At 38.5% G+C, this 12,340-nt stretch overlaps 1 protein-coding gene across 3 annotated transcripts in view; it reads right to left on the bottom strand.

The window, feature by feature from the left end:
• The window catches only part of BRWD3 (bromodomain and WD repeat domain containing 3), a 136,525-nt gene extending 129,131 nt beyond the window's left edge, over positions 1-7,394 (bottom strand). For all 3 annotated transcript variants that reach the window (XM_061137254.1, XM_061137258.1, XM_061137259.1), the window contains exons 1-4: positions 7,165-7,394; positions 6,976-7,034; positions 6,743-6,772; positions 6,270-6,329 (exon numbers count right to left, since the gene is read on the bottom strand). In XM_061137254.1, the coding sequence (XP_060993237.1) occupies positions 6,270-6,329; positions 6,743-6,772; positions 6,976-7,034; positions 7,165-7,195 (180 nt within the window). In that variant the 5' untranslated portion in view covers positions 7,196-7,394. The remainder of the gene's footprint in view (positions 1-6,269; positions 6,330-6,742; positions 6,773-6,975; positions 7,035-7,164) is intronic.
• Positions 7,395-12,340: the final 4,946 nt, after the last annotated feature.

The following is a 12,340-nucleotide window of genomic DNA, read 5'->3' as shown; positions in this document are numbered from 1 at the left end:
TCTAAGTGAAAGGTAACAAGAGAGACAAGGAGAAAGCATTCCAGGCAAAAAGCAAACACTTTCACAGTGCCGAGTACATATATCTCCTCAAGGTTTAAGATGCACCTCCATAACATTAAGTTAAAAAAAAAAAATCAAACACTATCTGGAGTACCATCTGGTTTTGAAGGAAAAAAATGCACATATTTGTACAAAAAAGAAGAATGAAAGAGAATATTAAAAATTAATAGTTCATTTTCTGCTTGATACATTCCAGTAAAATATAAATGTCTACAATAATCCAATATTACCTTTATAATTTTAAAAAATTAGTTTTAATGTTTGATGAATTTGAAGGAGAAATGAAAAACTGGGCAGCAAAGGAAAGAAAACAGGCCTCCCCATTGTACTAATAACCACTGGTTAACAGGGTGGGCTACAGTGTTAAGACTTCCTATCACTTTCTTTTGAAAATATTAATCATAGTTCATAGCATCTTTTTCTTTTTATTAGTTTTAAGATTTCCTCAGGAATGAAACAGGCAAAGCAATCCACCTAGGGCTCAAGTATTCTCTGGGTTATACTGCCTCAAGAAAGTACTAAAAGTACTATAACTTTAAGGTCAGATGACATCGAGACGAGAACTAGGGACCCAACCACATTCTAGAAGTTTCTCAGGAGAGAAAGGTCCAATGAAAAGAACTCCATACCAGCTAGCAGATTAGCATATGTAAAAAGTATATACCATGAAACACTGTTTTAAAAAGTTAAGAAAATTGAACAAGTAAGAATTAGCTAATTATAAAGCGCCACGGTAGGTACTAAAAGGCATAAGAAAAACACGTTCAACAAGGTAATATAAAGTACAAGAAATAAATTATCAATCATGTGTAGAAAATAAGATTAGGATAAGAAGAAATCAATCAGAAGGGTTGAGGATCCCTGCAAGACATGGGAAAAGATAGCTTCCACTTCTTAAAAATCAGTGAATACTGTTCCAGTATTACACTGAATTATTTTCTGTAATTCATAAAAATGTAAATAACACTAAATATCTTTTGACATAATAATCATTCTTTGTTTAACACAGATGCACTTCAAAAACACTCATTTTGGGCTCAATTCTGACACTTTCTAAATGCTGTTTTTAATGTTACTATTATATATACCCCTTACTTTATAAAAAGAAAAATTACTAGGAAAATTGGGTAGTGATAATTAGCTAGCTAAGAAAACATAAATTCTGGGGTCATAGTTCTTCAGATTTTAATGCTGGTCATTCAAACTCTGTGTTCTATTTTTAAAATACAGTAAATTGTAGTAACCAACTTATTTGCACTCATTTGCATTCTTTCATATTTAACTCATTTGATACACATAACAACCTTGCAAAACAGGTGGGGGTTCTTATTTTATAAATGAAGAAATTGATCCTCTAAGAGGTTAAGTAACTTGCCCAGGGTGGCTCAGCAAGTAATGACTAAATATTATGGCCTTTTCTACTACCCACAAAATTCTATTTGAAAAAATTAAAAGCATCTCTAAAATATGATATAAACATTAAATTGACTTTAAATTACTATTTTAATCCCTACAAAAAATTTATTAATCAATCAATAACCAACATCAGTAAAACTTTAACAAAAACACACAAACTAAACTTAATAGTCAAATGTCACAAAGGTTCTTTCGGGACAAAATTTTAAAAGAAACATTCACCCAATCCAAATTCTCACTCTCTTCATTTACTTAATACCATCTCATTTGTACTGAGATACTAGTTCTCCCAGGACTGATGAGAAATCTCCAAAGGGGTTTTAATCACTGAAAATGTATTCCTAGAGCCCAAGTGTGGGGGGAAAAGCCAAAGATCAATCCAGATGAATAGCTAAAACTGATGTGGCTCAAGCAAATCAGTAGCAAAGAATACCAGTTTCCAGACATTGATTGCTGTCTGCCATACCTATCAGTTAGCATTATATGTACAAGGGGGTCAAGCAGCACATGCCTTTTGGTTTCCCACGATGCATTCTGTTCCTAACTATGGCTGTGTGTTCACATAACAGTTAATAAGTCACACATGCTTAAATTGCTTCCACACTTAGAGATGCAACAACCATGCTACTAGCACTCAAAGATCATTCTACAGTTCTACTAGACAGTTTAAGCTATTACTAGTAACTAGAGAACAAGAGCTGGGTAAGAGGAGAAAAAAATACAGGTATGTCTGGAATTCAAATATGGTATTTAAAAGCAGTTGGTGAGGATCAAATGAAATAATGTGAAAACATTTTTAAACTTAAGTATATTAAATGCAGGTGTAAATTCTTATAATGGCATATATCACCATAGATGTATTACTTTTAAAGATACGAGTGAAGATTAAAATCTTGATAAAGTTTTCTTTTTTTTTTTTAAATAGCATAAAACTGCTTCAAGTCTTTTCCATATAAAACAAAGGCAATACAATCTATGCCACTCCAAATGTAAGCACTAATTGATGCTTTCAATTCTACAGATGAAAAATGCTGAATAAATGTAAAAATAAACACCACACCTAAAGATAATTATGTCTCTGGTTCAGTCTTATGATAAAAGTACCCACAAAATGATTCAAAAATCTTAAGGTATGTCTTTAAAAATGTTTCCAAGTCATCTTTCCAATATGTAAAATTTGTGTATTAACAAAAACTATTCATTTACACACACACACACACACACTCCTCACTGCTCTGTCATTCCCAATGATCATCCCCAGTAAAGCTCCAAGGAGGAAGCAATAAAATAGTGAACAATTCAACAGGGTCACCACAAATGAAAGGACATTTGTAATTACTTAAATTATCTACCTTAAAAAGTAAGAAGCAAATCTAATTCTATTATATTGTAAATAAGTCAAGCAGAAATAAAGAAAAATCCTCAGATCAAACTTCAGAAACAATCACCCTGACTTCAAATCTCTCCCTGTATCACTATAAAACTCTGAAAATTAATTTAGAATTTTCTAATGTCATAATAAAAAATGTTACAGTTCAACATATACTGACAAACATTTCACCAAGACTCATTTTTAAAAGGCACTTTAGATCCCAACATGCTGATATTTGGCTGCAAGTAGGTTTAACAAAAAAAGCACCTTTCCTGGTGTTTCAAATTATAAGTAAAACACTAAATCAGATTTAAGAAAGAAAAAGAGGGATTTTTAGACTATGTAATAATAACAGTAGTAATACGTGCTGAAGAAATCCAACATATTACCTTAGTATTCTTCTGGATAAATCAAGCTAAGCAGGATAGTTTTTTTACAATTCAATTAAAAATATTCATATGGACAGAAAGGCAGGATTTTTGTTTCAAGTATGTAGTATACATGACTATGCAATTTCAATTCACTATTTTGATATCCTTGTTTATACTCCTTTCCCTCTTTATTATGCATTTGTATTCTTTCCTTTTAATATCCCAGTACATTTAAGTTTGAAATTCTGCAATATAATTTAACATATAAGGTTATACTAATTAATACCACTTTGTCCTAAATTTCAATAAAAAATATGTAGCTAAATCAAAGATCACACTGTTTAAATCCATTGTTCTAACAGCACTTTAAAAAATACCCCAAGAAAAACATCCATCTCTCCTACAATGAAGCCACTCAAAATCTCACATCAGATTTGAAATCATTTTTATCAACAACTGATGAATCTAGCAATCCATCTAACACTACACACTCAGTTCTCAGCCACATCTTTTCCTTCTGTTCAAATTCTTATTCAGCTCTGTTTCATCTCCCCTTACAAAGAAATCTATAGGTAGAGAACAGACATATGATGAAAAATAAAACTATATTATCAAAATGTATTATCCCTAGAAAAATTGGATCCTGGTGTGGAAAAATGAAAGCCTATATGTACAACATAAAAATTAAGCAAAAAACAAAGAAGATAACACTATCTAAACTAAGGATAATATTAATAGAGAAATTCTGTGTATATAAAAATTAAAAATGTATAAGGAATTATAAAAACAATAAATTAAAAAGGTGAAAATCATGTATACACAGGAATATACAAATGGATTAACAATAATTAAAAAATAACTTGCTAAAGTTAAAGCCTCACTAACAGAAAACAGCTAATTAAATAAACAAAGAGGATTATTTTCACCTATTAAAACCACCAAAAGATTTTAAAAATTCATTCTAAGTATCTAGACGGTTAGATTATAAATTAGTACACTCTCCTGGAGAGCAATTTTATAATATATAAAATGGATGAGACCCCTGACCTGATAACTCCACTTCAGAAATATAGCCCAGGAAAACAACTGGGGAAAAAAAGGGAGAAAAAGCAGAATGACTACTTAACTATGCAAAGATATTAGTGAAAAACTGCAAGTAACCCAAATGCTCAACTAGCAATTGAGTTCTAATCACAGCAACTTAGATAAAATTGAATCTTTCCTTGCCATTAAAATAACAATAGCTATTCAAATATAGATAAGTATATGTAAAAGTGTTAAGAAAATATAAAGCATGAAGTGGATACTTATTGCAAATACATGAAAATATGCCTTTACAATATAAGGAAAGGAAGTCTAGTAAACTGGGCTTTGTTTAGTTTTTTGTTTTTCTCTGTGTGTGTTTCTGTGTATATGTGTGTGTGGTTAGAAGACTGTATTTTTAATAATTTTGATGCTCATTTACTTTTTACCACATCAAGTTAATTTTTAAAAAGGGTTTTACTTTTAAAAAATGCTACTTGCTTAAAATGGTAGACTTAGAGACAAATAAATGTTAACCAAAAAATTTGTCGATACACCTTAGTATGAAGCACTATTTTCAAAACCACATTAGTCATGAAGTGTTAAAACATATTGGTAGACATTGTTGTTTTTGCCCTTTTTTGGCAGGACTTCAGTCCAACAAAAAGGTGTGACTACAAATTAAATAAACTGGAAATACAAGCAGTTTTTCAGAAATAATTTTTATCTATCTGAGAATTTTTGCCATTTAATAATAGTACAGATGATGGAGTTTATCCTTATCTCAAGTATTATACCATTTTCTGTGCTTCGCAAAACTAAAAAATTTAGATTTGGTAATTAGCATGGCTTCATTCTTGTAATTTAATAAAAAGAAAAATCAAATGAACACCAAAGTAATTTAAATATTGTCTTGCTGAAAGCAAATTTTAAATTATGTTATTTATATTTAGAGTCTACCACATCCTCCAACTTTCTTTAATTTTCCTCCATTCGGATCTTATCGGAAGGAAAAGTAGCTGAATTTAGATTTTAGTAACATCATGCCTTTCTCCTTCCATTTCCTTCCAAGTGACTGTGCCAGTGGATAACATAAGGTAACAACCCCCCCCCAAATAAAAAGGATCACCTTTTTGTGTGTGTCAATGCCAAACAGAAGGTGCATTTACACTATGAATTATATCTATAAGACAAACAACAGTCAATCCAAAGCTTTTGGTCCTTTACTAAAGTACATTCTATTTTAAAATTTTAAAAACCATTGTTGTCTCCTTGAAAATCCCAAATCGTGTTTCATTAGTCCTCAAAAAAACGCATAATATATAGTTCTTATCTAGTGAAATTTTAACTACACAAACGCGATTTAATAATGACTATTTTCTAAAATCTGAGATACACAATGATTATGCTATTATTCCTCAGTCGATTATCTAAACCTGGCAAGTTTTGTAATTAGCTCGATGCTCCCTATTATTTTTAATTGTGCCGTTTTTCCCTAGTCCGGGGTCTGTCAATTCCCCTTCGGAAGCCCCTTCGCCGTGCCGCCCGACTGCTCCCCCCCACCTCCCCAAAAAAGGCTAAGCCTGGCCTCAGTTCCCGTATTTTAAGCCAGGACCAACCAGAAACCAGTTTTCTTCCACTAATCCGGAACTCCCGGCTGTTACCAACGCTGTCATTGGCCAGCGTCAGTCCTGGTACGTGCCCCAAGATAACCCCCGGGTTTCTCTCCTTTTTCCCCCTACAATGGGCCTTTCCTGATGTTTGTAACATATTTATAAACCACAATACGGCATCTCTGATAACCAACTCACATTCTTCAAAGTTTTCGGGTGGAAACAAACGAGGCCAAGGGGAGGGCAAGATACCCTTTCTCCGACTCGCCAAGAGGGGGGAAGGGACGTTCATGGGCTCAGCACGGAGCTCTAGAGCCGCGTCGGTAGAGGGGTCGGGGGTAGGTTGGGGGTACAAGGTGGTGGAAAGGGAGTGAAGAAAGAGTTGGGTTGAGTTGAAATGAAAACTTTACTCACCAGATCCTCGAAGCTTCTTCGGTGCTCTCTCCCCTCCCAGTCTAAGCGGCGCGGAATAAGCTGGGGGCCGGCAGAAAGAAAGGGTGGAGGGGGCAACGATAAAGGCCAAGCCTCTGCTCCGCATCAACCCGACCCAGCTTGGGTCCGGGTCCTCGACCCTTGGCGTCTTAATTTCTCTGGCATGATAGCTGTTGTCTCAGAGCTAGACGAGTGTGTGTGTGGGGGGGGGGGGGGAGGCCGAGGAGGAGGAAATCCTGAAAAACCACCTCCCACAGGCATAAAATGGGGTGAGTTAGGACCCCAGAGATATCCGCCCCCTTTGAGGGAAGGAGCCGGTTCACCCCTGTAGCAACAGCTATGAGTGCCCAGATCCAAGGCTCCCTCCCAGCCCTTGCCCTCCGCCCCTTACTTGCCCTCCCCTTCCTCCAGTCTCACCCAAACCCTACCCACCTCTTCTCGATGGGGCTACGTACCTGATGCTCCTCGAGTTCCTGCACTAGCACCTGAGCAAAAGGGAAACACGGATTATGACGAGCAGCTCGGGCCATCACCCATTCCTCCCTCCCCAATTCGAACCCAGCCGCTGGCTGTAGAGCTACTCAAGGCCGGCCTTTACCTCAACCACAACGAAACCGCACACTCTGCTGCCTCAATTTCCCCATTGGGACCATTCCCCAAGATTCCCAGATCTCCTTCCCCTTCTCACCTGAGCGGATTTGTTGCAGGGTCCGGATTGCAAGAATCTAGCGATCAGGTAATACAGCTCTGAGGAAGAGGAGGGGGGGGGGGGGAGAGGTTGAGAGGGAGGCAAAGAGAAATAGAAGCTTTTTCAAAAGAAACTGACAGCCGCCGCGCTAAGCCCCCATCCTCTTAACCCCCGGACACAGCCACCCACCGGCTTCGATCTGGGTAGGTGCCGCCGCCATCCTTTTCCTGAGGGGGTTTGGGGGCTTCGCTCCAGAGGGGCTGGCGGGGGAGAGTGGGGGCGCTGTCTCTATTGTGGTGAAGCCCCCATGCCCAGGAGTCCCGCCGCTTCCGCTGCACTCCGCGTCCCAGTTTCGGTCTTTCTCGGATTCATCGCATCACGTTTCGACCCATAGATATCCTAGCCCTAGAGCTGAGGAGGCGGAGGAGGAAGGAGAGCAAGAGAGAGAAGAGGAGGGAGGAGCCGAAGTGGCGGAGGGGTGGGCGGGGGCAAAGGGGGTGGAGAGAGGGGAGGGTAAAAACTGTAAGAGGTAACTGCAGCGCTCGTTGTTCGCCGCCAGGGGCACTAACGCAGCCGCCAGTCCTCCTCTCTCCTAGACGTCCACGGTTGCCTAGCTACTACTCCCAGAAGGAAGGGGAGGTGCTAACTGATGGCCGACGCTCTGGCAGCCGCCGCAGAACTCGGTGATGACGTTCCCTTCCGCGAGCTTCTGAATCCTTTCCCTTCCTGTGAGAGCAGTCAGGTCTTTTCCTGTTAAGGACTTTTCCCTTTGGCTTTGTGATGAGGGACTTGTGAGGAGCCAACTTGACTCAGCGTCTTTCGTAGATTTCCTCACGGCACCAAAGAGGCTTTATTTTTTTACCTCTCTTCCAGCGAAAGGAGGTTAGCCGCTAAAGTGTCTTGTGACTGAGAAAGAAAAGGATCTCCTACTTCGTGGTCACTTGTTTTTTCTTTAAAATGATTTTTGTACCGGGTGAAAATCCTGTGTAGTTAGCAGTCCAGAGGGCAGGGCTCTTATTGTTACAAAGAAAGAGCAGCTATCAAATGTCCCCGGATTCTGATAAATAATTCAGGAAGAATTTGCTGTCAGACATGAAACATTTTATTTTTCCACTTCTGAATGTTTCAGTTCAGTTCAGTCGCTAAGTTCTGTCTGACTTTTTGCGACCCCATGAACCACAGCACGCCAGGCCTCCCTACCAATCACCAACTCCCAGAGTTTACCAAACTCACGTCCATTGAGTCGGTGATGCCATCCAACCATCTCATCCTCTGTCGTCCCCATCTACTCCTGCCCTCAATCTTTCCCAGTATCAGGGTCTTTTCCAATGAGTCAACTCTTCGCATCAGGTGGCCAAAGTATTGGAGTCTCAGCTTCAACATCAGTCCTTCCAATGAACACCCAGGACTGATCTCCTTTAGGATGAACTGGTTGGATCTCCTTGCAGTCCAAGGGACTCTCAAGAGTCTTCTCCAACACCACAGTTCAAAAGCATCAATTCTGCGCTCAGCCTTCTTTATAGTCCAACTCTCACATCCATACATGACCACTGGAAAAACCGTAGCCTTGACTAGACGGACTTTTGTTGGCAAAGTAATGTCTCTGCTTTTTAATATGCTATCTAAGTTGGTCATAACTTTCCTTCCAAGGAGTAAGCATCTTTTAATTTCCTGGCTGCAATCACCATCTGCAGTGATTTTGGAGCCCAGAAAAATGAAGCCAGCCACTGTTTTCACTGTTTCCCCATCTATTTGCCATGAAGTGAATGTTTAACACATGCCATATCTGTCCCTTTCCTATAGGATAACTTTCAGTTGTGTCTTCAAATACTGCCAAAATATTTTTACGTTAGCCATGGGTTTTTATTCGTTTTTTCATATCTGTATGCAAGGTATTTTACAGGTTTGGGGCAACGTTTGTTATTTAATATAAAATGCCTAACTTTTAGTATAATACTGATTTTCAGTATTTGGTTATTGAACTATTTAAGTGATGAAAGGATTTGTAGAGTAATTGACACATATAATGAACAGTCTTCATCCCTATTTTCTCTTTCAGTTCGGTTCAGTCACTCAGTCATTTCTGATTCTTCATGACCCCATGGACTGCAGCACACCAGGCGTCCCTGTCCATCACAAACTCCTGGAGTTTACTCAAACTCATGTCCATTGAGTCTGTGATGCCATCCAGCCATCTAATCCTCTGTTGTCCCCTTCTCCTCCTGCCTTCAATCTTTCCCAGCATCAGGGTCTTTTTCAATGAGTCGGTTCTTGACATCAGGTGGCCAAAGTATTGGTGTTTCAGCTTCAGCATCAGTCCTTCCAATGAATATTCAGGACTGATCTCCTTTAGGATGGGCTGGTTGGATCTCCTTGCAGTCCAAGGGACTCTCAAGAGTCTCCTCTAACACCACAGTTCAAAAGCATCAATTCTTTAGTGCTCAGCTTTCTTTATAGACCAACTCTCATATCCATACATGACTACTGGAAAAACCATAGATTTGACTAGAAGGACCTTTGTTGGCAAAGTAATGTCTCTGCTTTTTAATATGCTGTCTAGTTTGGTCATAGCTTTTCTTCCAAGGAGCAGTCATCTTTTAATTTCATGGCTGCAGTCACCATCTACAGTGATTTTGGAACCCCAAAAAATAAACTCTGTCACTGTTTCCATTGTTTCCCCATCTATTTGCCATGAAGTGATGGGACCAGATGCCATGATCTTAGGTTTCTGAATATTGAGTTTTAAGCCAGCCTTTTCACTCTCCTCTTTCACTTTCATCAAGGCTCTTATTTTCTGTTATGTAATGTCATGTTCCCACCTCATACCCTGACCAAAAAGTGGTTAATGGAAGCTGAACCTGATGAGACCAGAAATGCTGTTTAAGCTGCATGTACTATTTACAATGAAATATTCTGATTTGAAGGTTCACCTTTTAAGGTTAGGGCTGGATTCTTAGGAATTTGATTTCCTCCCACAGAGCTCAGCCAGTGACCACAGTGGGCCTAGAATTACATCATACTGACATAAACTTAGCATACCTTGGTTAGCTCTCACTCTGGCCATTATTTTCCCCTCAGAGAGAACCACACAAGATATGTGATATGATAGGTCTGTCTTAGGTCATTATGCTATAGTACTTGATAAGACAAATGCCATTAACTAAAAATAAAAAAATTAGATATTGAAAAAATATATAAGCCCTATATAAGTAATTGCAAGTAGCTCAGCAAAACACCAGACTGAATGCACTTTACAGATCAAGTATAATATATATAACAGTTAACATTAAGCCATTACCATGTACAAAGCACTTTACATAATTTATATCATTTAATCTTTATAATGACACTAGGAGGTAGTTTCTATTGTTATCTGCATTTTACAAATGATAAAAATACTGTATGACTTTGGACAACTCACTTACATATTCTTCATGTATAAAATGTAATAGTATTTGCCATCCCACTTCAAAGGAACTGCTCTAAAATTAATGTGAATATATTTGTGTCATATTTCAAACTTTATAGGGCATTGTTATTTCCATGATCCTTAGTATCAATCTGGGTGCACACAGGAGAGAAAAGTATACAGTAATTTGAATAGAAAAAGTTTAAGATACAGAATTATTAACAATAACAGAAGATCGGAATAATGAGGAATTACCTAATAAGGTGTAATGATAACAACAACAACAAAAAAATAGAAATAGAAGACATAGTATGTAATATAGTGTGCTCAGTTGTGTCCAGCTCTTTGCGACCTCATGGACTGTGGCCTGCCAGGCTCTCTGTCCACGGAATTTTTCAGGCACAAATACTAGAGCTGGTTTTGATTTCCTACTCCAGGGGATCTTCCCAACCCAGGGATCAGGCCTGCTGTCTCCTGCATTGGCAGGCAGATTCTTTACCACTGAGCCACCTGGGAATCCCCGCATCTGTGTTTTAGATGAGGCTAATGCTTTGAATTATTTTGTTGCAATTAAAATCACCTGTGGGGCTTCCCTGGTGGCTCAGTGGTAAAGAATCCACCTGTCAGTGAAGGAGATAGGTTTGATCCCTGATCCAAGAAGATCCCACACACTTCAGAGCAACTAAACCCATGTGCCACAACTATTTAGCCTGTGCTCTAGAGTCTGGGAGCCAGTAGTGGTACTGAAGACCCAGTTGTACTGGAAGCCAGTAGTTGTACTGAAGCCCACATGCCCTAGAGCCTGTGTTTTGCAAGAAGACCCAGCACAGATAAAAATGAATAAATAAATAAAATTATTTCAAAAATAACCTGTGGCTAAATAAATTATGTATTTATTGCCATACATAAAGCAAATATGGATTTATGTAGAACGAGTCACGAATGTTTACCTGATAGGTGTGTTAGTTACAAGGACTACCATAACAAATTATTGGGTTGACCAAAAAGTTCCTTTCATTTTTAAGTAAAAATTAAAGACACATTTTTCATTTTTACCAAGAAATGTATTGAAAAGTGTGTGACTGTTTTGTTCCACTACCTTCTGCCATGTTTCAGGTAACTTCATAATCCCATCTTCACAAAACTTTTTATCTTTTTGAGCAAAGAACTGTTCCAGGTGCCTTTTTACAGTCTTCCAGGGAATTGAAATTTCTTCCATTAAGAGAATTTTGTCAAGACTGAAATTAAATGGATATCTGAAGGTGCAGTGTCTGGTAAATACAGTGGATGAATCAGAACTTCCCAGCCAAACTGTAACAGTTTTTGCCTAGTCATCAAAGAAACATGCGGTCTTGCATTATCCTGATGGAAGATTATGCATTTTCTGCTAATTCCAGATGCTTATCATTAAGTGCTGCTTTCAGTTGGTCTAATTGGGAGCAGTACTTAATGGAATTAATCATTTGGTTTTCTGGAAGGGGCTTATAATAGAGGGCTCCCTTCCAATCCTACCATATGCATAACATCACCTTCTTTGGATGAAGATCAACCTTTGCTGTGGTTGATGGTAGTTCATTTCACTTTCCCCACCATCTCTTCCATTCCACATTGTTGTACAGTATCCACTTTTCATCACTGGTCACAGTTGTTTTTTTTTTGTTTGTTTGTTTTTGCCTGTGTTTTTATTAGTTGGGGGCTAATTACATTACAGCATTGTAGTGGTTTTTGCCATACATTGACATGAATCAGCCATGGATTTACATGTGTTCCCCATCCCAATCCCCCCTCCCACCTCCCTCCCCATCCCATCCCTCTGGGTCTTCCCAGTACACCAGCCCTGAGCACTTGTCTCATGCATCCAACCTGGGCTGGTGATCTGTTTCACCCTTGATAGTATACTTGTTTCAATGCTATTTTCTCAGAACATCCCACCCTCGCCTTCTCCCACAGAGTCCA

Source organism: Dama dama, chromosome X (genome assembly GCF_033118175.1).
Source record: "Dama dama isolate Ldn47 chromosome X, ASM3311817v1, whole genome shotgun sequence".
Lineage (NCBI taxonomy): Eukaryota > Metazoa > Chordata > Mammalia > Artiodactyla > Cervidae > Dama > Dama dama.
The sequence above is the reverse complement of the archived record's forward strand: the minus strand, read 5'-3'. Positions and strand labels throughout refer to the sequence as shown.